The 26,882-nt window shown below is 41.3% G+C and overlaps 1 protein-coding gene and 1 long non-coding RNA gene across 19 annotated transcripts in view; both read right to left on the bottom strand.

The window, feature by feature from the left end:
- The window catches only part of LIMCH1 (LIM and calponin homology domains 1), a 348,742-nt gene that overhangs the window by 171,100 nt on the left and 150,760 nt on the right, over positions 1 to 26,882 (bottom strand). For all 18 annotated transcript variants that reach the window (XM_055588395.1, XM_055588396.1, XM_055588397.1 and 15 more), the window contains exon 3: positions 9,945 to 10,014. In XM_055588395.1, the coding sequence (XP_055444370.1) occupies positions 9,945 to 10,014 (70 nt within the window). The remainder of the gene's footprint in view (positions 1 to 9,944; positions 10,015 to 26,882) is intronic.
- Positions 13,537 to 18,650, bottom strand: LOC129657803 (uncharacterized). Its single transcript, XR_008717118.1, has 3 exons — positions 18,245 to 18,650; positions 14,559 to 14,641; positions 13,537 to 14,079 (listed from the first exon to the last, which is right to left on the bottom strand). It is a non-coding gene; the product is annotated as an uncharacterized LOC129657803 (long non-coding RNA).

Genomic DNA, 26,882 nt, shown 5'->3' with positions numbered 1-26,882 from the left:
GAGTATGTCAAGGCTGCATATTGTCTCCCTGCTATTTAACTTCTATTCAGAGTACATCACGAGAAACTCTGAGCTGGATGAAGCACAGGCTGGAATCAAGATTGCCGGGAGAAATATCAATAACAAAAGATATGCAGATGACACCACCTTTATGGCAGAAAGTGAAGAACTAAAGAGCCTCTTGGTGAAAGTTAAAGAGGAGGGTGAAAAAGTTGGCTTAACATTCAGAAAACTAAGATTATGACATCTGGTCCCATCACTTCATGGCAAATAGATGGGGAAACAGCGGAAACAGTGGCTGACTTTATTTTTGGGGGCTCCAAAATCAACTGCAGATGGTGACTGCAGCCATGAAATTAAAAGACACTTACTCCTTGGAAGGAAAGTTATAACCAACCTAGACAGCATATTAAAAACCAGAGACATTACTTTGCCAACAAAGGTCTGTTTAGTCAAGGCTATGGTTTTTCCAGTAGTCATGTATGGATGTGAGCCCAAGCAGGACTATAAAGCAAGCTGAGCACGGAAGAACTGATGCTTTTGAACTGTGGTGTTGGAGAAGACTCTTGAGAGTCCCTTGGACTGCAAGGAGATCCAACCAGTCCATTCTAAAGGAGATCAGTCCTGGGTGTTCATTGGAAGGACTGATTTGAAGCTGAAACTCCAACACTTTGGCCACCTGATGCGGAGAGCTGGCTCATTTGAAAAGACCCTGATGCTGGGAAAGATTGAGGGCAGGAGGAGAAGGGGACAACAGGGGATGAGATGGCTGGATGGCATCACCGACTCAATGGACTTGAGTTTGGGTAGGCTCTGGGAGTTGGTGATGGACAGGGAGGCCTAGCGTGCTGCAGTTCATGGGGTCACAAAGAGTCGGACACGACTGAGCAACTGAACTGAACTGAACTGAAGGGACCTGAAACAATCAATACTTTTAGAAGGTACCTGTGGAAACTGTTACCCCTGGCAGCATACAAGCCATGCTGACTTGGGACGCACTGAACAAAGAAATCCCCCCTAGGTTCACAGTCCACCATTTAACTGAATGCAGGATCAAGTGTACCAAGGAGCGCATGGGTTTTATTGTTGTTTTCCCCTCCATTTTGCACTTTTTTATGTCTAAAGCTACTAAAAGGCTAACCACCACTCCTGCTTGGGCTGGGTTTTGGCACCCAACCTGAGAGCAGAAAATTGAGCATTCCTTCTGTGTGTGGTGTGGAAACACAACTGAGGTTTCTCTTACTGTGCCAGGGATGAGGATAAAGGAACGTGTGTCATTAAATTCAATTTTGGCTGAGATTCTTTACAAGGTCTCTTCGTTTCCCTCAGTGAAATGTACCTCCTACGTACAGAGTATCACTCAAACACCAGTTTCCACTTGGCTTCCAAGGAAGAGCAAGACCACCTCCAGAGACACCCTCCCCTCACCCGTCCCCCCATCACACCATGCAACTGCCTCAGTAAAAACACACAGGGTGGGTGTGTTCCAAGTCTCTGGTCTCTGCCTGCCTATGAAGGAGAACTGCATCTGCATCTTCCCGAACCTTTGTTGTCCTGAATCAGAATCATGATTCTGGGGAGGCATTGAAAGGTGCTGAGCCTAGCTGGATTGATTTGCACCTGAAAAGGCGGAGGGGTAGTAGAGGCAGAGAAAAGGTTGAGTAGAGAGACAAGAGCCAGCAGAGTGTGAGTCTGGACAACCTCAGGTGGTTGGTACGGGAAAGATTTGTAGGAGGTGCTGGCAAGAATGAGAGGGGTGTGTGTGTATGTGTGTGTGTGCACAGAAAGACAGTGAGAGGAGAGCAAGAGGAGGGTATTTTAGCAAGTTTTATTGCATGTTAGAATGGAATCACTGACATTTTTTGGAAAGACCCTCAATGGACATGAATTTGAGGAAACCCTGGGAGATAATGAAGGACAGGGAAGCTTGCATGCTGCAGTCCACAGGGTTGCAAAGAGTCAGACACGACGTAGTGACTGAACAACAGTAAAGATGTCTAAAGATCCCCTATTAACATCAGTTGTTGAACTGGTGCTTCACTGACTATGATGCTGGAGGTGCAGCCACATGGAAATTGCTTTCATAGAACAGTAGAAATCTTACATTTACAGGGCTCTTTAAAACACGCCACTGCCTCAGTCTGATGAAATTAATAGATCTTAAATGAGAGGGATGAGAGGTGGTCTTCTGAAAACATGAGATCTCTTTAGAAACTGGTGCTTCCAAACAGATATTCAGGAGTGCTGAGGTTTAGTGGACTATTGTAAGGCCTCATGGAGATAGTGTAACACAGTAGAAAAGACAGTCTAGAGCTGGATGAATCAGGGTCCAAATCTCCATATCACCTCTTTTTTTATTGGAAAGCTGGTAACCCACCTCTTAGCACCCTTGTCTCCTGAGATTATAGCTAAGGCACAATAATAACTGCATCACAGGGCAACTGTAAAGATCAAGAAGGATACACCTTGCACCTTGTACACAGGTGGGTTTTAATATATTAATATGATGGTTGTCATTACGGGGACTCACACCCTTGGCCTCCCTCTTTGCTTCTCTGCTTCCTTCCTGGCCTGAAACAATCATTTGACTGGAAGAGAAACAGAGGCAGTGATAAGAACCCTGGCCAGCTTCTTCTGGGGGGACCCATAATAAAACTGTTACAGGGATGGAAAACACGCTAGAATTTCTAAATGAAACTATAAAATTGAAACCTAAAATATAAGACATTGACAAGGATGAACTGAAACAGACAAGAGCTAATCTCCAGTTAGGATTTGCAGGAAACCACTTCTTGGCAGGTAGACACTCAAAACATCTGGGACTCAAATTTACTGCATTGTCATCTTCCGAAAATTATGAAGTTTGAATAAGGCCTTTCACTCAGACTACTCAGTTTTCAATAGCTTCCTATGTTTACCTTTGTCCAAAACAATATTTTTTTAATCTTCTCATAATGTGGAAATTGCCACTACCTTTTCATCATTCCTCCTTTTCTGATCCCTCTCAAACAATGAAACATCAACTGCTCTGGTATCGCTTTCATAAAATAAAGCAGATACCTTTTGAAAGCCTCCTAAAGTCCACAAAGTTTATGGGAACTTACATTTTTATCCATTTGAGAAAACTCAGCTCTAAGCATATTTGAAATCTTATCTTTTGATTAGAAAAATGCTTGTTTTTCCTAAAGAATAAATTTTTGAGTGGATCAGAGTAACTAAATGGTAGGATAATTCTACCAGTTACCTTCCTGCTAGAACCTACTGAGCTTCACTGAGTGCAAATTCCCAGCATTTATCAGGTGAAGTGAGGCCTTTCACAGAGCTTGGAAAGATATTTTGAAGATGCTGGACAGCAGAAACCCCAAAAAAGAGATGAGCTGAAAAAGGGAGTCTTTGCTGTCTGTCCTGTCTTTCTCACAAGACATAAAATAGTTGTCATTTACATGTGTCATTTACAAATACTCCCATTTTCAACTGGGAGTATTTGCGAGTAATATAACCATGGAGAAAGGTGGTCTGTGCTTCGGACTCATCTCAGCTTTTACTGTTGTGTGATCATCCCCTCTATGGACCCCTCTTCATCTATAAAACAAATATACCTAAGATGCCCTTCCTGCAGTAAAATTCTTTCTCTTCTCTGATTGCTTCTCTTGGATTCACATGCAAGATCAAGCAAATATTTCATGACAGCCCTAGGAGGGTTCAGCACCCAAGGGCAGAATCCTCAAATACCTATTTCCAATTACACACACGCACACACCAACAACACACAAATACCTATTTCCAATTACATACACACACACACCAACAACACACAAATACCTATTTCCAGTTACATACACACACACGCCAACAACACACAAATACCTATTTCCAATTACACACACACACACACACCAACACACAAATACCTATTTCCAATTACACACACACACACACACCAACAACACACAAATACATATTTCCAATTACACATGCGCACACACACACACACACACACTGGCTGTTACAACTAAAATCCGGGTGAGAAAAGACTTAATGTCCAAATTTCTATTGCAAGCAAGGATTTCATACATATATGTCTCCTACACAGAGTCTGATGTTTCTGGATGAAACAGAATTTACCATGATCTCTAACCACCATTAAACTGAGTTTCAGGATGTGGCTTGATTACACAATACTGTCAAACTGGCCGAATAAAGGGCAGCGTTTTTAAAAGTTGTTGCTATGCCAAAGACCTAAATTTGAGGTCTTTCTCTCTGGCAACAGCTAACAGTGTCACTCACACCTAAAAAAGAATGCAAGCATCTGCAGGCAGTCACCATGCGGCCGCGCATGTCAGCGATCGCTACAGAAGAAACACAGACCCAGATCCAGGGTCTTTGCATTCTTGCCAGGAAATGATTTTCAACTACTTTGTTTTAACACCTTCACCCCTGAATTCTTTGTAACCACAGCTCAACTCAGGGGCTAAAATACACCTATTCATGCCTTTGTAAATCTACACATGTTTATAATTTGGGATTGCTATGTGAAAACACACTTTTCTATTTATCTTCAAGTCAAGCAGCTGGGCCATCTTAATGGATTTTTCTCAGCACCAGGCCATTAAGTCACACAGGCATGGGTTCCAGGCATGGAGATCCCTCTGGCCATACTTCTTAGATCTCCATGGCCCCTGCTACTAAGGACTGATTAACGGGTAGATGGTCAGTGACCTGTCAACTCCCTGACAAAGTACAAACCAACCTAGAAGTCTGCAGATGCATTTGAGGAATGCTGTTTGTTCTTTCCCGAGTGTCACAAATATGGGTGGAAGAAATGTCATGTGAAGAATATATTCACACAAAAGGTTGCAGCTCTACACATCCAAGATAGTCTCTGCTACCTTCAAATCTACTGCTCACCTGCAGCCCCTTTCCTTCTCCAAACAGATAAGAGAATTAATGTTTTAATCTCCAATGTTTTATGTTGTAAATTTTCAAGCCTAACAAAATCCTGCAAGAAGGGTACCATGACAACTGTATATCCTTTATCTAGATACAAAATTTTACCACATTCCCCTCCTTCCCTGCCCCCCTTCCTGCCCCCCTCTCTCCCCCTTCCCTCCATCTCTCCATGTGTGTATGTATATAAAATGATACATTATATGCACAAACCTCTTTTTGCTGAACATCTTGAGGATTAGTTGTACATGTTGTGACATTTCATGTCTAAAGACTCTAGCTTTTGTTCATCTAACATCAAGAATATTCCCCTGTATCCACCACTGTCTTTGACAAGATAGTTAACATGTGAAAGAAATTCAACATTGGGGAAACACTGTTATCTAATATTCAATCTGCACTCAAATTTCCCCACTGTCCCAATATGTCTAATACAGTTGCTTGTTCTCAATCAAGGATCAGACATGGCATTTGGCTGTCATATCTCCTTAGCCACCTTTCATCTGCAACAGTTGGGGGGCGGGGGAGGTGTCTTCAATGACACTGACAGAGTTAAGGAATGTACACCAGTTGTTTTATGGAATGGCCCTCAATTTGGACTGGTCTGATTTGTTTCCTCAGAATTGGATGTAGGCTAAAGATTTTGGTAGACAGTCCATCAGGGTGATGCTGTGACTTCTTTGTGCATCCCTAGGACACCTGTTATCACTGCAGCCATTATAGGCATTGGTAAGTAAGAGCATGGGCTTTGGATCCATTTCAGTTTTAACTTGGAGAAGGCAATGGCACCCCACTCCAGTACTCTTGCCTGGAAAAGCCCATGGATGGAGGAGCCTGGTAGGCTGCAGTCCATGGGGTCGCGAAGAGTCGGACATGACTGAGCAACTTCACTTTCACTTTCATGCATTGGAGAAGGAAATGGCAACCCACTCCGGTGTTCTTGCCTGGAGAATCCCAGGGACGGGGGAGCCTGGTGGGCTGCCGTCTGTGGGGTCGCACAGAGTCGGACATGACTGAGGTGACTTAGCAGCAGCAGCAGCAGTTTTTACTGTTTGTGTGATCTTAAAGCTAGCTACAGTGCTTAAACATGAATACTCAATCATTTACACACCTTGAATTGCAAACTAGTAACAATAGTTATTCAAAAATCTTACTGCCCAGATCATATTTCGATACAGCTGTCTTTTTTGTCTCTATTAACTCATTTTCTCATAAACCAGGAGATGCTAACAATATTCTATAAAAGAGATCATGTGGACCATAAACACTAAAGGCTTCACAAAGGAGGTGGTTTTGCACTGGCTCTTGATAAGTAAATAAGATTTAGTCAAGAAGAGCAGAGAGAGATATATTCATAAGAAGTGTCATGAGCAAAGGTTTCATACATAACAGTGAATAACATTTGAGGACCTATGAGTTGACGGTAATAATCTAGGTAAGAGATGAGGAAGACCTTATCGAGGCCTTATCTAGGCCTTATTGAGTGGCCAACGAAATGCAAACAAGTAGACAGACTGAAGACAGTTGCCATATTCTAAAACCAATATAATATTGTAAAGTAAAAAATAATAATAATAAAGAAATGATAAATGGTTTAAAAAAATAATAAAAAAAAGTAAAAAAAAAGTTGCCATATTCTTTAATAGCTCAACTAGGGCAACTGCATGTTTCTGATGCCTTACTGACATCGGTGGGCAGCAGTGGGCATTTAAATCTAATTTGAATATGAACAGTGTGAGATGTTCAGTAGGACATCCAGACGGAGCTGTCCAATACACAGAACAAGAGACCTGGAGTTCAGAAGAAAAAACCTGGTGAGAAGTGATGACTTGGGGCAATGCTACGAAGAGTTGAGGTCACAAAGACAGACAGGAACATCAGTGTAGAAAGGAAGCAGATGACAGATCTGAAGAGCAAACTCTGGAAGAACCTTAACAGGATGGCGAAAGGGCATAGAAGGGTAGCAGTTCTGTTTCTTGTTGGTACCCCAACTTGTGCACTGGTTTTTAGAGATGTTGATCCGGTGGTAATTGGAGAAGAGAAAAAAAAAAAAAAGAGAGAGAGCTTGACCAGATTTGTAGATTAAGGAATCATGAGTGAATGGGCAGTAATTAATTATACATAAATAAGTATTTTTTTTGGACTAAAGATAACTCCACTGTGTGTTTTTTCCAACACCAGCAAGCAAGTAACTCAGTTCTGACACTCTTCACCTGGGGATAGTGTCAAATGTCCCAGGTCAAGGCTCAGTCCCATTAAGACTGTCCCCATAAAAAAATTAATAAAAAAAGGACTGCCCCCATTTCAGATATCAGTCTCAAGTCCAGGTGGTCAGCTGGGCTTCTGAACAATGAGCTATAAACCAGAGGTTCTTAAGATCTCCTTCTTGGGTTTGATTAATTTGCTAAAGTGGCTCACAGAACACAAAGAAACACTTACTTAGATCTATCAATTTATTACAAAGAATATTATAAAGGATTCAGAACAGCTAGATTAAGAAGTACATAGAGCAAGGTATGTAGGGAGGGACATAGAGCTTCCATGCCATCTGGGTATGCCACTCTCCTGGGATCTCCATGTGTTCACCAATCTGAAAACTCTCCGAATCACATCCTTTTGGTTTTTCATGGAGGCCTCATTACATAGGCAAGACTGATTAAATCACTGACACGGGCAACTCAACCAACCTCCAACCCCTCTCCCCTCTCTGGAAGTCAGTGCGGTGGGACTTAAAGTTCCAACTCTCTCATCATGAGGTTGGTTCCCCTGGCAACCAGCCCCCATCTTTGGGACTTTCCAAAAGTTACCTCATTCAGGTGGGGCTGAAAGGAGCTTGTTATAAAGAACAAGATACTCCTTCACCTTTATAGAACTGGAGCCATTTCAGGAACTGATGACAAAAGACCGAGTATTATAACAAAAGATGTTTCCATTGTTCTCATGGCTTAGGAAATTCCAAGGGTTTTAGGTGCTCTGTGCCAGAAACAGACAAAGTCCAAATACATATTGCTTATTACAAATCACAGTATCACAATAACAAATCAGTCAAGAAAATATAAGTGATATAGGATGGAATAAGTGGAAAACCATTACTTGGAAAAGAGCAAGAAAACAGAGAAATGATGGAAAGGATAAAATGGAAAGGAAATTCAAATGAAAAAAAAGAAGAAGGAAAAGTTAGGGGTATAAATAGGAGTAAAGCAACAGAGGTGCCCTGGTTCTCTTGAATCACACGGCCTGCCTGTTCCAAAGCAGAGGCAACAGGTAAAGAACAATGCTTGATCTGCTAGAAGAAACCAACATAAACATCAATGCGTGTGTCTCAAACCCTTAATTTTGCTCCAATTATTTACAATTCATAGTTTAAATTAATATTTGTAAAACCCTTCTCTCCTTAGCTTCTGGACTGAGAGCTGCTTCCTGCAGCCATGTGGGTTTCACTGATGCCTTCCTTGACTTCTTGCTATAAGTTTTGCTCCTATAATATTATATATTAGACTTCCAAGGTCTGGAGATGCCACATGCTTGGGGCCAAACACATATCTGTCAGCTTCATTAAAGCGATGGCCTTAACATTTGAAAGAGATGGATTTAATAAAAAGTTTTAAAATAACTAATACATGTACACATTAATGCAGATATTAATGGGTGATTTGTAATAAGCAATATGCATTTGGACTTTGTTTCTGGCATATATTAATACATGTACACATTAATGCATAATATTAATATACATAATATACAGATTTTTAATTAGATTATTTAAATCCATTTCTTCCAAATTTAACTATCTATGTATTGACTTACTTGGCTACCTGATTCTGATGAATGAAATTAGAAAGATTTTTAATAACTAATTACCAATGTATTACTAACCAGAATGGGAAATAAAATGCACCGGCAGAAATAGCAATTCTTACAATTAAAAAAAATCCATTTCATTCAACTTGCTTAAACCATGTACCTAATTAATGACCCCCACAGTTCTCAAACATAATTTTGTTGGTGTTGTTGCATCAAATTTCAATTAGTCATTGTCATATGACTGTGAAGCAAATCATCAGAGTCTAAGTAGGAGCCTGCTTAAATTCTTGACATTTTTCTAATTGTTTTTTGCAAGACCACAGGCACAGAAGGCACCACAATGAAAACAGTCGAAGAACTGTTACTAAGCCACACATACCCTCAGCTTCCTGTGCTCACATGTACCTGTACACGCACACGTGTGTATGTGAGGGCGCATGTGTGAGCCCAGACATATGCACCGTGTTGCTTCTAGAACTAAGGTTTGTTCACCCTTTTGATCTTCCACCTTTTTCTTATTAGTGAAAGGTAACAACAATTAAGCAATAAAAATTAGTTGCCAAGAATTATGAAACATATCAATGCATGAAGAAGAATCCTGCATCTGACTACATGTGAACATTTGAGTTTTACTGGTTTTAGCTGGGTAGGTTCAGAAGAACCAGGGATTTGCTTAACAGTTCTCCAGACAATAGAATCACCTCAGTGACTGTTATGTCTTTAGAAAGTTGGTCTACAAATGTGGTATTTAAACGCAAGTAGATTTATAAGATTGAAAACAGCAATTTATCATGAAAATGCTGTTTGTTCATCATGAAATTCTTTTTCTCACTACCCTTTCTCTCCTTCATTCCAGGGGAATGCAGAGAACCGAAATGAGAAAACCATAATTACCATCGCATTCCTCCCCTCAGGTCAACTTAATTACCAGCTTCTCATCCCAAAACAAATTTAACTCTTTAAGAATGAACGTTATTCTTATCACTCATGGGAAAAACACAAAGATTAAAATGCCATTTAGGCATAACTGCAATCTTTCATTTTTAAGTGACCTCACAGTTTAATGGCTTCAATGCATTCTCATTCATGTGGAATATATACTGCAGGAAAGAACTGTAATAAATGGCATTGTCATGACCCTTAGGTTAGAGCAAAGGAATATTGGAAGATAAATCTCAATTCTGGATACTCACCAATCCTGCAATGGGGGTAGGCAATCTATTGATCTTTTTAACAAGTCCTGGCTTTATAGCATTCAGCAACCTGTCATGAAAAAGACAGAAAGTTAAGCGAGACATAAAACAAGATGGATCACACAAATCACCTTTATCCGGGGCTACAACTAAATTGCTGAATAGGAAAAGCAGTGAATTTAAAGCATGTAGTAAATCTCAATAATCTGTGAGCCTTCGTGCATCCCAGTGAAGAACTTTGCCAACATCAAGTTTGTCCATGGCAGGTGAAGTTTTAGAATTTGGAAATAATGGGAGAAAAGAAAGGATGGAAATTCAGGGGAAAAGACAAAGATGTGAGCTGGACTGAGCCTGGGAGGGAATTGTCTAGGATGGGAGCCAGGTACTGCTACACACCAAGGCTGCTTCCCAATTCTCCTGGCTAAGGCAGAGGTCTCTCCAGGGATGCACTGAGTTCAGAGACCAACATCTATCTTTGCAAATAATTTGCCAAGATTAATTCTTCCTCCAGACTTTCTTGGTCTTTGAAGAGAGTGGCTTGTTAAATGTGGTGAGCTTTGCTTGAGAGAGGAAAGAATATGTTTAGCAAGAGGTTAACCAATTATATCCTGCAGATCTGAAACAACGCTGACCACAATTCCCTAGGTATAAAAGATATGTGACCCAAACATTTTGGGAGTAAAGGTTGAAATCATGTAAAAATGGTAATACAAAGTAATGCAAGAGAAGCAACCATAACTGTTTATCTTCAGGAAATTTCAGTTCAGAGTGAAAAGAAATAAGGAAGGCAACTTGTAAAACTAAAATAGGGTTGGCATCAGGGTGACGTGGTAGAATTGTAGCATTTGCCAACTAGGGTTATTCATAAGGGAATTAATGAAGGTATGGTATTGTAGAATGGAGGCATTTATTCTTACACTCAGGAATTAGAGGAGAGGCAATAAGGTAATTTATCTCAGGACACAGGGCAAAGAGAACGTCAGGACAGGGGTTTGTTTTCTACAATTCAGGGGTAAACAAACTATAACTCACGGGCCAAATCTGGCCCAATGCCCTTCTTTGTAAACAAGTTTTACTGGAACACGGCCTTTCCCATTCATTTACGTTTTATTTACTCCTGCTTTTGTGCTGTGACAGCTGAGCTGAGTGGTTACAACAGAGAAGCTAGAGCCCACAAATCAAACAATTTTTACTATATGGCCCTTTACCAAAAAATTTTGCCAAACTCTGTTATCATTCATGCAGTCAAAGATTATAGTAAATTATGAAGAACCTATGCTTAATAGATTTCCACAAACCAGTAACAAAAGATGCTTTGAAAGAGTCCAATAATTAGTCTTGAATTCAGCCTATATTTGACCTTGACACCACTATGTATTGACAGATGGAGAAATGTTGCTACAGTGGTTATGACAGGATATTCTGGTTTTACACCAAGAATTGCCTGTTTTTGGAAACTTTCACCCCAGTTCTTAAGTGCTGCCACCAAGAGGCAATGCCCAGAGCAGCCACAAAAGAGTAGTGCCTTTTGGCCCATTGAAAACCAAGATGGCACGCCTTTCATGAATGCACTTAATTTTAACCATGAATTTAATCTTCTTAAAAAGTGTTTTTTTATAGCTTATCTTGAAATTATTGGTTTTTCAAGTTGGAAGGCAACTTGTTCACTCTTCTCATGTTTCAGTTTAGAAAACAGGCCTGACGATGATGACCTGACTAAGTGGTACAGTCAGCCCCGGCATCTGAGTTCCCTGGATCAACACATTCTCTTGGGTAGAGCTAACATCCCATAGCTTGTGATTCAAAATAAACAGATAGGATGCCTGAAAAGCAGATTTTAAATGTACAAAATTCTTAAGATATATTCATTTTCTTACCAGTTCGTAACAGTGTCATTTTAAAATGGAGTTTTAAATAGTAGTCATATGCAGTTGTTGAAAAAGGTCATTGACTGGACATGACTGTCGGCTAACCCAAGCTGGCCCCACCGTTGGCCCGTATGTTCTGCCCACCGTTCCCACAGTGGGAACCATTTCCAGCACTCGGCCTTGAGATAGTAGTGCATTACTGAGACTACCTGGACTGAATGTGTGACTGAAGCCAGTTAAAGCATCTATATAAACTCAAGATTCTGGCAAGATTTTCCTCATCTTTCAGCCTCCCAAGGCAAGCACCATATGTAAGTTCCTTGCTTATTAACCCTGCCACCTACAAGTCTGGTGCTATCTGCCTCTTTTGGGGGCTCTCCTTGCCTTCTTTGTCAAGGAGACCAAGGGACCAGGTTTCAATCTCACTTTGGGAAATCCCAAGGTTGCCAACCAACAACAGTGCTGCAATTCAAAAGGAACCCAAAGGATATCCAGTAAAACTTAAGTCTCATTGTCACTGGGATCCCATGGGGCCCCAGGCTAATCCCTGAAGTAACCTTAAAGACTTTCCAAAGAAAATATATAAAGACAGTTATAATTTTTTTAAAAAGACAGGTGTAGTATGTAACACGCACCGTTCTCCACCTTATTTCTCCACTTAACAATGTATGCTGGAGGCTGAACAATTTACTCTGGAGAGCAGGCCTTGTCAATATGTTTGGACCTATGTCCTATTTAATACCTGTGGACAGACTGATGCGGAGCGGTGGGGTGGGGCTGAGAGCCCTGGCTCTGAGGTCCAGCTGACTGACTCCAAAGTCTAGCTTGGTCACTCACTGGGGGTGTTACTGTGGGCAAGCCCATGAACACCAGTTTCTTCAACTGCTATAGAGAAACAACGGCAGCAGTTGCATAGGTGTCAGTGAGGCCTAAATGTGACAGAATATGTGAGAAGCTAGCACAGAGCCTTGTGCATAAGAAGCTCTCTATAAATGGTTCTCCACACTTGGCATGTAAGTATTTATTTATACTAATTCCATTCACAGCATTCTAGATCAACTACTTTCTCTAATACTTTAAAATTTTTCTAATGGAACAAAGTACCATTGTATCAGGTCCCGTGTTCCTAATTAGTCAAAGTAGAAAAAATAACAGATATCCTACCAAAAAAATCATAAATTACAAGTCCTTGTTTAACAAGGTACCCATTTTGTCTTCTATATCTAAGAGTTGTATTATTTTTAGTAATGATGGATCCACCAACTCCTCTTCTATAGACGTTTAGATTTTTAAAGTCTTAAATACTTTATTTATCCTTTGTAGAATTACACTTATTGGCAGAAATCTTTCCTGTTACATAAAGTTGTAAAAAAAAAAAAAAAAGCATTATAATGATAGATCTTAATTAAAAGACCAAAAAACCCTCCATTGTGATGTCTATCAAAATATTTCACAATAAATTAAAAAATAAAATGCCATAGTGCTCTTAAATATTTGGGATATTTTTAAGATCAAGGCAGCTGTGGGTTTTTTTTTTTTTTTCATGTAAACATTGCTCCAGTTCCATACACAATTTACAGTACACAACAATAAAAGATAACATTGAATTCACATTGCAGAAATGCCCGTCACCTGCTTATCTTGTATTTTGCATTAAACTGAGGACTTTTCTGTATTTATTAGAATCAGATGAGAAGTTTAGCAAAACAGCTATGAGTCAAGCATATTATTCACTTGCAATTTTATTAAAAACCACTCTTGTCCCCCAACATATTAAATATAAGCATTTTTGGAAATATTTATTGATAACATGCTTTAAAGTTATGATGATGATATTTTATATTTATGAACCATCTGAGATATATTGTTCCCCAACTGTCCTGTTCTGCAGAGACAGGTCATGTATTCACTCCACCATTTTTACAGAAGAAAAGTCTGAGCCTCAAACAGGTGTGAAGGCTTCCCCGGAGATCTGCACACAGACACGTAGCCAGAGGGCAAAGCCTACCACAATAAAGTTTAACTTCGGTATGTGTCATCAAAGCACAAAACAAAAACAACAAACCAAAAAAACACAAAAAACCCTCAGAGAAAACAAACAAAAACCAAAAACCCCAATAAACACTATCTAAACACAATGGGAGAATATCAACACTAGGTGGGAACACAAGGGAAAAAGAAGTGGGTATCTGCTGAGAGATGGTCAAGTGTAAGACACACTGGATCCAAGTTTCAGTTACGTGTACATACAGCATCCTCAGGAGCAACTGCAGAGAAAAAGGAGGTGGTCATTCACTTGTGGCAACGCCCCACTCAGTGGAGTCCCACACGAGTTTCCCACCTGTGAGCCCCAAAAGCTGCAACTAGAACAGTCTGCCCTCTCTATCTGGTAACAGATTATCTTCGTACTCATCTAAAGACATTTCTGGGGCTGTGGCATAATTTTATATAACAAAAAAATTAAACTTTGGTATTATTCCACATCTCCTGCATAAAATGTACCCACAACTACCATGGAGATGCAGACACAGAGAACAGACTTGCAGACACAGCGTGGGAGGGCGAAGGTAGGGCAAACTGAGAGAGTAACAGGGAAACATGTACATCACCGTATGTAAAAGAGATGGCCAGTGGGACTTTGGTGCATGACACAGAGAGCACAAACCAGTGCTCTGTGACAACCTAGAGGGGTGGGATGGGGTGGGAGATGGGAGGGAGGTTCAAGAGGGAAGGGAAATATGTATACCTGCGGCTGATTCATGTTGATGGCAGAAACCAACACAATATTGTAAAGCAATTGTCTTCCAGTAAAAAATAAAAGAATCACATCTGGAGATTTGGAGGAAAAAAAAGAACACAAAAAGATTAAACAACTGGAGATATGGGAGCTGACTAGGATGAACTAATATTCAGATATGTATTGATGCAGCAATTATTTATCAAGTGCTTGCCATGTGTGGCACACTGTTCTAGGCCCAGGGAAGGCAAGACTGGAGCAGACAGACAAAAGAATTTGCCCTTTAGAACTTCTCTTCTTGAAACAAGTGAAGTGTGGGGGGAAGTAGGAAGAACATATTATAAACAAGTAAAAAAACGCGAGGAAAATTTCAGATCACATAAGCCCTGGGAAGACAAGCACAGGAGTAACCCAGGCAGGCAGCATTGAAATCAGCTGATCAGAAGGCTGCCTTGGGGAGGTAACACTGGGGAGAAAATGGGATGATATAAAAGCATCAGCCAAAGAGGAACTGCAGACAAGAGTTTCAGGTGGACTGCACAGTAAGTAGCAAGGCCTGGAGGCAGGAGTGGGCTTAGTATATTCAAAGCCAGTGTGACAAGGAGAGTGAGTGGAAGGAGAAACACAGGGCCTGATAGCCAAGGTGTAAGCAACATTCAGGCCCAGGTAAGCTGTCTGGGTGTTCTTTGGAAGGAATGATGCTAAAGCTGAAACTCCAGTACTTTGGCCACCTCATGCAAAGATCTGACTCATTGGAAAAGACTCTGATGCTGGGAGGGATTGGGGGCAGGAGGAGAAGGGGCGACAGAGAATGATATGGCTGGATGGCATCACCGACTCGATGGACGTGAGTCTGAGTGAACTCCGGGAGTTGGTGATGGACAGGGAGGCCTGGCGTGCTGCGATTCATGGGGTCGCAAAGAGTTGGACACGACTGAGGGACTGAACTGAACTGAACTGAAGCTGTCTGGATTTTTCCTAAGTACAGTGTACTTAGAAGTACGTCACATTTTTTAGGTGAAGACTGAAATGATCTGATTTGTACTTTTAAAACATCACCATATGCAGGTAGTATTAAAATCAATTTATAACTATAGGTATATAGAAATCTTTTATTTCTTAAAAATCATGAGTATTAGATAGATGAATAAAACACTATAAAAAAACTTACAGCACTCAGCAGTGTTATCCTGAGGAAAGTGCAATGAATTTGGAGGAAGCTGTCTAGGTTTTAATAGGTAAAACATACATTTAGCTATGAGCTCCTGGAAAGTTCCTTGATCCCACTCTCAGTTTTCCCCTTAATAAAATGGAGATCTTGAAAACCTGACCTTCCATCCAAGACTGGTGAGGAGCCAGTGGGACAACATGTGTTGCTAGAATTTGGTAAGTGGAAACTTGCATATTCACATTCATTTGGTATACTGAGCATGTCCCTTTCTGCTAAGTAAGTGCAAGTTACTTTAGTTTCAACTTTTCCATAAAGCCAGCTGCCAAAGACTAAAATAAGCTTTACTTCTTTTCTGGCCACCTCTGGACATAAACCTCACATAAAGAAATCAACAGATGTGTACAGCTTGCCTAATATATATATATCTGGTAAGAAACAAATAAAAATAGGAAGAAAAGTTTTAATCTTGGATAATCCTCAATTACGAAAAAATTCAATGATATTGAAAGGAAAAGGAAAGTGAAGTCACTCAGTTGTGTCCGACTCTTGGCGACCCCATGGACTGTAGCCTTCCAGGCTCCTCCATTCATGGGATTTTCCAGGCAAGGGTACTGGAATGGGTTGCCATTTCCTTCTTCACTGAAGGTAAGCAAAAATACATGTGTTTCTTATATGAAAGGAATGAATCGGTGTCTACTAAACTCTTACATTCTAAATCTAAAACACACTGTGACCTATTTCAAGTAAGGCTGCTCATGTGTTCTTTCACAGACTCAACAAATATTTATTGGGCATGCATGATGTCCCAACCTGGAGTTGGGCACGGGGACGAAAGACCCCAGGTCTTTCCCTCATGGGGTGTGCTCGCTAAGAGATTTAAAACCTACAGGAAGACCCGAACGAGGCACATATGTGGTTCACTGTCATGCTACCTAATGCTTGGCCATCTTGAGTTCTTGAGAAGGTGAATTAAAGACATTCAGCACACATTCTGTGGAATCCAGTTCTTAAAAGATTAAAGACTATATTCCTTAAAGAAACATTGCTGAGACATCCAGGAATGATGCAAATGTTCTGATTCAAGATACAACCACAGGATGTATTTTTATAACTCTTTGTAACACAATATCCAGCTTATGATAGCCTCTCAATGATGGTTTAATGGTTATAAAATACAAACTGAAGAAATTTGTGTATATCTGAAATAAAAAAAAAAACAAAACTCAAATCTCAACTGTGGGACAGAGAGGTTCTGTTTCATACTGACACATCCAACAGCTGGTATAATAACTCTTCAAGGGGCACAATACTGAGAACACTGCGACAAAGGGTATCAGATCACCCTAATGTCAGGAAATACACCAATGGACAGTTTGTTTTTTACTGGACTGTGATAAACATTAAAGGTAACATTTTTAAAGGGTTGCAAAATTCAGCTTACTCTATACGTCATTCAAGTCAGAAATTCAAGTCTAATAACTATCTTGGAGTTTGGGAGAGAGCAGAGACGCAGTCTAGACCTTCAACACAGGGTTGGAAAGTTCAGGCTTAATCTCATGGGAAATCCCTTTATTCTTTGCAACAAGAGATTACATCATCCCATGTAGCTGGGTTTGTACAGCTGCAACAGGCAACTATGGTCACAAAATTACCTACTTTGTGTCCCTTTTCATTTGGTTCTATAGTGTTTTTCTTTGTGGTTTCCTCGATCACTTTCTGGTTTGACTACATACCCTGGTTGAAGGTGTGTGCACTTTCATTTTATCTAACATGGCAACTGCTTTTGAACCTAAGCATGAGATCAATTTAACCTTGACTATAAACCTGTTACAGATGCCATTTTTAGAGATTTCTTCTTTGCCAAGAGTTGCCTTGGCAAAAGGAGGAAAGTTAATAAACCTTCTGAAGTCAAGAAAAATTGACTAAAATATGGGGTAAAGTGAAACCTGAACCAAAGGAGAGTTTCATATGAACAAAATAGTATTGGAATGCAAATTACTACCATTAGTATCTACCAAATTTTTGGGGGGGTGCTATGCATTGTCAAGACTGTGTGAAGTATGAGTCTTTTTAAGCCACTTTCCCTGAACATAACTAAAGAAGAGATCATAAGAATTTTAGAAGGTCTTTGTTGACTTGAAATTCCAAGAAATTGGACCTAACTGTGAATTCTAGGGCAGGCTTCCCTGGTGGCTCAGCTGGTAAAGTGTCTCCCTGCAATGCAGGAGATCCAGGTTCAATCCCTGGGTTAGGAAGATCCCCTGGAGAAGGAAATGGCAACCCTGAATTCTAGGACTAAACAGTGCTATTACTATTCTAAAACAGCTGCTCCCCAAACTCATCTCCTTTCTCCCCAAGACACACAGCTAGGCAACATCTCTCAGATGCCTTTGCAATTTTCTGTAGTAATATCACAGAATTCTGGCCAACGGAGTGCAGGCCGAGTAATATATGTCACACTCAGGCCTGCTCCCAAACCTCTCCCAAGCAATTTTCCATTCTCCCTCTTGCCTCCCCCACTTACTAGTTAGATGTTTACACCAAGTTAAGACCGTAGAAGTCATGTGTTGAGGACGGAGTTTCTGTGAGCTGGGGTCCCTGGGCAACTACTTGACTCACTGTCATCTCCACCCTTCCTTGTTGCCAAAACTGGGCTACATGAGAGTGAGAAGGACATTTCCGTTGCATTAAACCACTGAGAGTTAGGAGGTTATTAGTTACAGCAGGCAGCAGTACTTTAACTATTACAGCTCTCCAGGAGGTCTTTTCTCAATAAATAGGGGCCTTACTTAGGCAAAGTGTACCCAAGAAATCCTGCAAAATTAAACACCTGGGCACATCCTTTCCCCTGGGTCTCGTTGGGAGGCAGCAGGATAGAGAAGAGCTAAAATTGGGGCTACTCTAAACAAATGGACCTATTTTCCTACATTTGCTAGGGATAAAATGTCTTCTTGCCTATCACTTCTGCTCTCAATTCTAAAAACAAAAACCAGACAAACGTTAAAAAAAAAAAAACCTACAGTAATGAAATAATCTATAAACATAGAAAGGAACCTCCAGCACTTATCTGAGTATCTTGGAGGTTCTGATTCATTTGCAATCTCTCTCACAATCTATCCTTTGCATAACCATTCTTGTTGTCTAGAAATTACGAAATTTTTGGATTAGAAAAGATCTAAAAATCATTGAAAAATCTACGAATGTAAAGTGTCACCAGGCACTTATCTGAGGTCAGAGCTCCTAAGTGGTAGACTCAGAATTACAAACTCATGCTTGTCTGCTAAGTCATTTCAGTTATATCCTACTCTGTGTGATCCTATGGACTGTAGCCCGCCCGGCTCCTCTGTCCATGGGATTCTCCAGGCAAGAATACTGGACTGGGCTGCCACTCCTCCAGGGCATCTTCCCAACCCAGAGATCAAACCCACAAATCTTACATCTCCTGCACTGGCAGGTGGTTTCTTTACCACAGGTGTCTACATTGAAAAGAGTGCTTTATTTCTTGCATTTCAATAACTAATCTCCAGGCACCAATCTCTGCCATCTTAATCTGCCCAATGTCTCCAAATCAACCTCATTTAAACCCTGACCGTGGCCTCACTGCTTCCCTCCTCCAATGACTCACAGGCTTCCGAGTGCCCACAGGATGCCCTCTTAATGCCTTCGCCTGGGAATCAAGCCCCTTCACAACCAAGCTGCCTTTGCCACTGTGCCTCCCATTGGATCAGCGATAGAATCTGCCTGCAATGCAGGAGACCCGGGTTCAATCACTTGGTTGAAAAGATTCCCTGGAGGAGGGCATGGCAATCCATTCTAAGTACACTTGCCTAGAGAATCCCATAGACAGAGGAGCCTGGCAGGCTGCAGTCCACAGGGTCCCACAGAGTCAGATATAATAGCAGCTCCCATTCAAAATCCTCCGCACTTTTATGAGCTACAAGTTTAAGATGACATATGTGATCAATGAACCAGGAAAGTTGGCAATACATGAAGAGAATTTAGTGTAACCAAATAAAGTGGGAGACTGAAGTTACTCCAACACAGGCACTGATACGTGTAATCATCACTGCACTATGTAGTAATTATGTATAAATGATTGTAATTAGTATTTCTTTTGCACAGCTAACACCCGGTATCGCTGGGTTTACTGTCAGGAGGGTGGGAGAAAACTTGGAATGTGAAAGTGCTGGAATATGGCTCTGAAAGCTTCGGTACCCAGGCTTGAGTGGGACAAGCAGCCAGCTCCTTGCTCTCCACATTTCTTCAGCAGGAAGAGCTCAAAATCAAGAGTTCCAGGATGGAGACCCATACAATTCCAACAGTAGTAGGAGCCTCCAGAGACAGAAAGACCTGACGTTCAAATGGCAACTCACTATGCAAGTTATTTGGGCTTCCCTGGTGGCTCAGATGATAAAGAGTCTGCCTGCAGTGTGGGAGACCCAGGTTTGATCCCTGGGTCAGGAAGAACCCATAGTGAAGGAAATGGAAACCCACTCCAGTATCCTTGCATGGAAAATCCCATGGATGGAGGAGCCTGGCAGGCTACAGTCCATGGGGTCACAAAGAATCAGACATGACTGAGCAACTTCACTCACTCACAGGCAAGTTATGTAAGTATTCAATATCGAGTCTCAGTCTCCTACTCTGCAAAATGGGCACAATAATACCTATTAGTCATGGCATGAGAGTGTGAAATACTGCATGTAATACATTTGGCACAGGCCTGATGTACAGCATGCACCTCACCAATGTTAGTTACTACCATCATCTCTTCCCTGCCCCCACAACCCCACTCCACCCTCAACCAGCTTACCAAGTAGGTTTGGATCCCAACCCTGCCTAAAGATGGAAATCTATGCACTAATTATTGCCTCACGTCTCCTCCCATGCATCCTGCCTGTGGCTCAAGCTAGGCCGGGAGTTGGGAGAGATGAAAGCGCTGAGGTGAGGGAATGAGATAATGTTAGTCCTTTCAGAGGGCAGGACGACAAGGGAGTGGTCGCTAACACTGGGAGTGGGGAGGAAGGAAGGGTGGGAGCCAACAGAGCAAAGGCAGTAAGAAGCCCAAGGACAATCTCGGCTGCACTGCAGCTGTGCGCACAGCTGCTTCTAGCCCTGCTTCCCCGCCAAGTCCTAGCTATGCTTTAACTCTTGCCAAGGCTCCTGGCCCCCCATCTCACTTGCCATCCTGAGGGTGATGGCGAAAAGCCAAGGTCCTTTGCTAGCCTAGAAATGGAAGGTCAGCCCCTAATGTGGCTAGTTAGAATTCTGAATTGATTTCCTATTCATTCCACATGCTGTTATCAAATGCCCCATGCCAGGTGCCAAGCTAAGCCCAGACGACACCGTCCTCCACCAGAGAATGGGTTCTACAGGGAGACTGATACTAACTCAGATGTGCCACGGGTCACGTAAGACTTTTCCCCCATTGGAACTAGTGTTCCAAGTTCTAAATGAATGACTTAGAAAAGAACTTCGGGAACATAAAATGTACATAGTAAGGTTATAAATTAAGAATGGACATAGCAAGACAAGTGTAGGATGTAGTTCTGCTTCTCTTTGGGAAGCATGACATTTTTCCCCAAATATTTGTGTTTGGTGAACAGCAGAAAGTAATCAAATGTCTTTGCTGCCAACAGATGTAATTTCCTAAAAAGCAACCTAATGTCATCGTTCCTCTGAATAGAGACTGTGCTGGCTGTCTACTCCTCACTGGATGCTTTTTAAAGTCCTTTTCTTGCTATTCACGGACCTGATACTGACCTTTCATCTCCAGCCTGTCCCATTTCTTTCTAAGCTCTGACCACAGTTTCACCCTTGGGCAAGCAACACCCCTTCATATTGCAGAGCATTTTCACAGGCTTGCTGCTTCCTCTGTCTGACATGTCTTTCCCACAGGTCTCTGCTACCCTACTTTGTGGGCCAGCAAACTCCTACTTATCCTTCAAAACCCAGATTAAATGTTACCTCTTCTTCAAACCATTTCCTCAGTAGAAACTGTATCTCCCACTCTAGGTTCCAACACTCTCTGGTTATTAATCCATTTATCACACATCATAGAATCTGTCCAATCTCTCCATTAGGCAAAGGGTTATTCCTCATTATAACTTTCAGCTCTACTATAAGGGTCAGTCATTGGTAAGGCCTCAATTTGTGTTTGGAGAAGGCAATGGCACCCCACTCCAGTACTCTTGCCTGGAAAAGCCCATGGATGGAGGAGCCTGGTGGGCTGCAGTCCATGGGGTCGCCAAGAGTTGGACATGGCTGAGTGACTTCACTTTCACTTTTCCCTTTCATGCATTGGAGAAGGAAATGGCAACCCACTCCAGTGTTCTTGCCTGGAGAATCCCAGGGACGGGGGAGCCTGGTGGGCTGCCATCTATGGGGTTGCACAGAGTCGGACACGACTGAAGTGAATTAGCAGCAGCAGCAATTTGTGTTGGCCAAGTAAATCGATAATGAAACCAGTAACAATCACAAAGACCGGGAAAGTTCAAAAATGTCGGTTTTGAAGCTACAGTGGACTTCAGGTCCATTCACAACTTGGCAACTGTTGTTATTAATCACATCTGAACCATTTTCTCAGCACCAAGACTGAAGTTGGATTTAAGCAACTGCAACACACAAGGATCATGTGACAAGCTTCCAGTTTACTCCCACCAGTTACTGTTATTTCATGAAGTTCCCAGCAGTTTGTGGGTTGGGGCAGGAATGAGTAACCTTGTTACTCTCCAAAGGACCAGTGGAAGCTGGCTGACCTCAAAGGAGACAGTAAAATCTCTGGGTTCTTCACGGAACACACAAACAGGAAAGGGGCTGGGGCTCACTCTGATCACCTATCCTTGGGCGTCACACATCAGTCTACTGGGTGTGCTACAGAAGTACAAAATGCAGTCTCATTCAGAGGAATGGAGAAAGTGCTCTTGAGGCCAGAAGCTCTGGTGGAGACGGAATCAGACTCCTTTTCATCTGTGCTAGAAAAGGAGCTTTAAGTGAAGAAAAACTGTATTTAAACAATAAAGCCTCATTTCCCCGTTCTGTGGTCTTCCTTTGTCTAATGTTACACTTTCCGAGTTGAAAGACGTGCCTTGGATTTTTAGTTTTAGATTTGTAACTTTCCTTTGTAAATCCTTTTGGATTTTTTTAATGCTTTTGAAAATAGAAAATAATCAATCTAGAGCACTTTTTCTTCAGTGAAGTTTTAAAATACTGGAATTACAATATGATACTAGTACATCGAGAAATGCACTAAATGGTATTGGAATGAGTCTGCTGGAGAACATTTTAAACAGCTGGAAGCAAAATTTTAAATTCCATAGTATATGTGTGTTTTAATAGCTTAAGTTATAATTTACATACAGTTCACCCACTGAAATTATACAATCTGATTATTTTTGTACATCCACAGGATGCAACCATCACTGCAAAATAATTTGTTTTCCTTCCCCCAAAAGAAACCCCATACCCATTAGCTTTAGCTCCCTATGCCACCCTCCCACAACCCCCAGCCCTAAACAACTACTAATCTACTTTCTATTTCTGTAGATTTACCTACTCTGAACATTTCATATAAATGGGATCATACAATATGTGGTTTTTAATGATTGGTTTCTTTTACTTAGGATAATATTTTCAAGGTTCATCCATGTTGTAAAATGAATGGATAGTTAAAATTTTTTATGATCATATAATATTGTATTCTATAAATATACCATTCTATCCATTCATCAGCTGATGGACATTTGGGTTATTTCCAACACTGAGCTATGATAAACAAGGCTTTCATGAGCATTTTGGTGCAAGTTTTTGTTTGGACATACGTTTTCATGTTTCTTGGATATGTACCTAGAAGTACAATTGCTAGATCCTATGGTAACTTAATGTCTAACCTTTTGGGGAACAGCCAATTGTTCGTCAAAGTGGCTGTACCATTTTACTTTCCCACCTGCAATGTATGAGGGTTCCAATTTCTCCACACATGTGCCAAACTTTTTGAATTCCTTTCTTATAGCCATTCTGATGGCTATGTGGCAGCATCTCATGGTGATTTTGATTTGTATTTCTCTGAACATTAATGACTTTGAGCATATTTTCATGTGCTTTTGGCCATGTGTATGTGTGTGTGTGAGTCACTCAGTTGTGTCCGACTCTTTGCAACTCCCGGCTATGTGTATAGCTTCTCTAAAAAAGTACCAACTCGTATATCTTTGCTCACTTTTTTTATATAATAAATTTATTTATTTTTATTTTTGGCTTCGTTGCTGCACACAGGCTTTCTCTAGTTGCAGCGAGCAGGGGCTAGTCTCTATAGTTGTGGTGCAAGGCTGCTCACGGCGGCTTCTTTTGCTGCAGAGCACGGGTTCCAGGGTACAAGGGCTCATAGCTGTAGTGCACAGGCTTAACTGCCCCGTGGGATGCAGGATCTTCCCAGATGGGGGCTCGGACCCCTGCGCACCGCATTGGCAGGCGGATTCTTAACCACCAGGGAAGTCCTGCAGGTTTTCTTGTGCTGTTTAAACTTTTGATACTATGTGCAAGAAACAATTATCTACTCCAAGTCACAAGGATTTCCTCCTATGTTTTAACCTAAGAGTTTTATAGTTTTAGCTTATTTTTAGGTCTATGATCCATTTTGATCCATTTTTATGGATCAAATGTATTGAGTTAATACAGCATGGTTTTAATACATGTTTATGGGTTAATTAGGAGAGGCAATGGCACCCCACTCCAGTACTCTTGCCTGGAAAATCCCATGGATGGAGGAGCCTGGGAGGCTGCAGTCCATGGGGTCGCGAAGAGTCGGACACGACTGAGTGACTTCACTTTCACTTTTCCCTTTCATGCATTGGAGAAGGAAATGGCAACCCACTCCAGTGTTCTTGCCTGGAGAATCCCAGGGACGGGGGAGCCTGGTGGGCTGCCGTCTCTGGGGTTGCACAGAGTCGGACACGACTGAAGCGACTTAGCAGCAGCAGCAGCAGCATGGGTTAATTATAACTATGTTAACAATTTTAAAATGCTAATTTTGCAAGAATCCTCCTCTTCCCATTTTCCCAAAACCTACTGCATTCTTGCCATGTGCCAGCGTCATTATATATGGAAAGATGGGTGAATCATTGTTACTATGTCAAGGAATTTATAATCTAATAGAAAGTTAACACATACAATCTCATGAGTAGTGCCATGTCTAAGACAAGTTACTTGCTCTAGGCAAAGCCAAAATACTTTTCAAACCAGAAACAAGAAAGAGATCACTTGAAATCAGAGTTTTCATCGCCACTACAGGATGTATGGTTGTCAACATAGCCACGGACTCTGAGTGAGAAGGGAATACAGAATTGAAGGCACAGCCAGGGGGACATCTTAATGGACAGAAAAGTGCATATTGTGTGGGTTTAGGAATTAAGGAGATAGACATGGACAGGCAAGTGAGTACCCCAAGTGGCGGGAATGAAATGCAGCCAAGGCATGGAGCTAGGGGAGCACAAAAAGAATCATGGGAATGATGGTAATTCTCTATGGCCAGTGCAAAGGGCTGATTAAGATTAGCCAAATAGAAAAACCATCCCCGTACAGTGAAGGACACCAGGTTTTAGGCAAAGGAACCTGAATTTCGTGCTGCCTTGCAGAAAGAAGTGCTGGGCATGATGAAGCCATGCTTTGGAATCTCAGCCTCACGGCAGTGTTCATAGTGACAGAAGAAAACGGAGGCACTGGAGCTAATCATTGCCTTAACTTTAACTTCCCATTTGTCCTTTCATTCACTCTTTCTTCTTCCCCTTAAAATAAAGAGCAAAGTCCATTTCTGTATAGTTGACTTTAGAAAGGAATCATTTATAAACTCGGTCCTTGGTGGGCTATTTAAGAAAAGGTCCTCTTCTGCGGGTAACCAAAGGAAACATTTAGAATGGCATGCTTCAGGCAGAAATTCTGCAAACTTCACTGTGGGAGGCCAGCCCACCCAGCCTGACAGGCCAGTAGAGACAATCAAAAAATGGATTATTAAGGAAATACAATTAGGGAGCTACTAAATCCTCTCAAATGCAAGTAAAGCCTAATCCAGCATGTAAGCCCACAGGCAGCCAATGGGAGAGGTCGTTTTCTCCTCTACCACACAAGCAGCCCATATTTAAACCTACTGGTTTTATATATCTACAAATATACATATTTTTAAGCCAATTAATCATTCCAATAAATATGCAATAAATTTGTTCACAAGGAAAGAGATTAAGCCTGTGATTTCCATGAGTGGAAGTTTAACATTTATCAAGGTACAGATTAATTGTTGTTTAGTCACTAAATCATGTCCGACTCTTTTGAGACCCTATGGACTGTAGCCCACTAGGTTCCTCTGTCCATGAGATTTCCCAGGCAAGAATACTGGAACAGGTTGCTATTTCCTCCTTCAAGGTATCTTCCTGACCCAGGGATCAAACCCATGTCTCCTACATTGTCGGGCAGATTCTTTATCACTGAGCCACCAGAGAAGCCCAGGTTGAAGGAAGTCATATTTTGAGGGTAGTGGTTTCAGAATGATAATTATGCTAAAAGAAGTTTAAAATACATTTTTTGAAGCATGAAAACAAAATATACTTGCCCTATATATTAAGAGAAAAGAAGTTGTGACAAGGATTATATACTTTTAAATGGAAAAGCTATGTGCAAAGATGGATGAACTTGAGAACATTTCAGATGCACACACAGAGTCCCCCCCCTTCCACTAGTAGACTCTTGTAATTGATGCTAAAGCACAATTTGGATGTGAACAGTTGAATTTCCCCCTACACACTGTGCAAAGAGCCCCTCTTTTAAATAGAAACTAAAGGCTGTTTATTTGGTGAGGATTCAAAGAGGAAAGAAAGGCAATACTGGGAGTCTGTTTTGCTCATCATGAATCCTACAAATTCGCCTTCCATGGCCTTCATCTGTTTTCATCTTTCCTAACAGAAGGCTGTCAGGGATACTCAGTTCTTGCCTAAGTCCCCACCTAAGCCAGGCCAATCTTCAAACAAAAAGCTGCTTTTCACTGGAGATCTTTACAAAAAGAGTGGGTTGAAATGTCCTTACTTGAACCTAAAAGCTTAATGGGTCTTGGTGCCAAAGGGCTGGAATCAGGCCAAGTCAATGAGGCCAACTGTGATTTGGCAGAAAGACAAGGGAGA

The sequence above is a fragment of the Bubalus kerabau genome, chromosome 7 (genome assembly GCF_029407905.1).
Source record: "Bubalus kerabau isolate K-KA32 ecotype Philippines breed swamp buffalo chromosome 7, PCC_UOA_SB_1v2, whole genome shotgun sequence".
NCBI classification, from domain to species: Eukaryota; Metazoa; Chordata; class Mammalia; order Artiodactyla; family Bovidae; genus Bubalus; species Bubalus kerabau.
The sequence above is the reverse complement of the archived record's forward strand: the minus strand, read 5'-3'. Positions and strand labels throughout refer to the sequence as shown.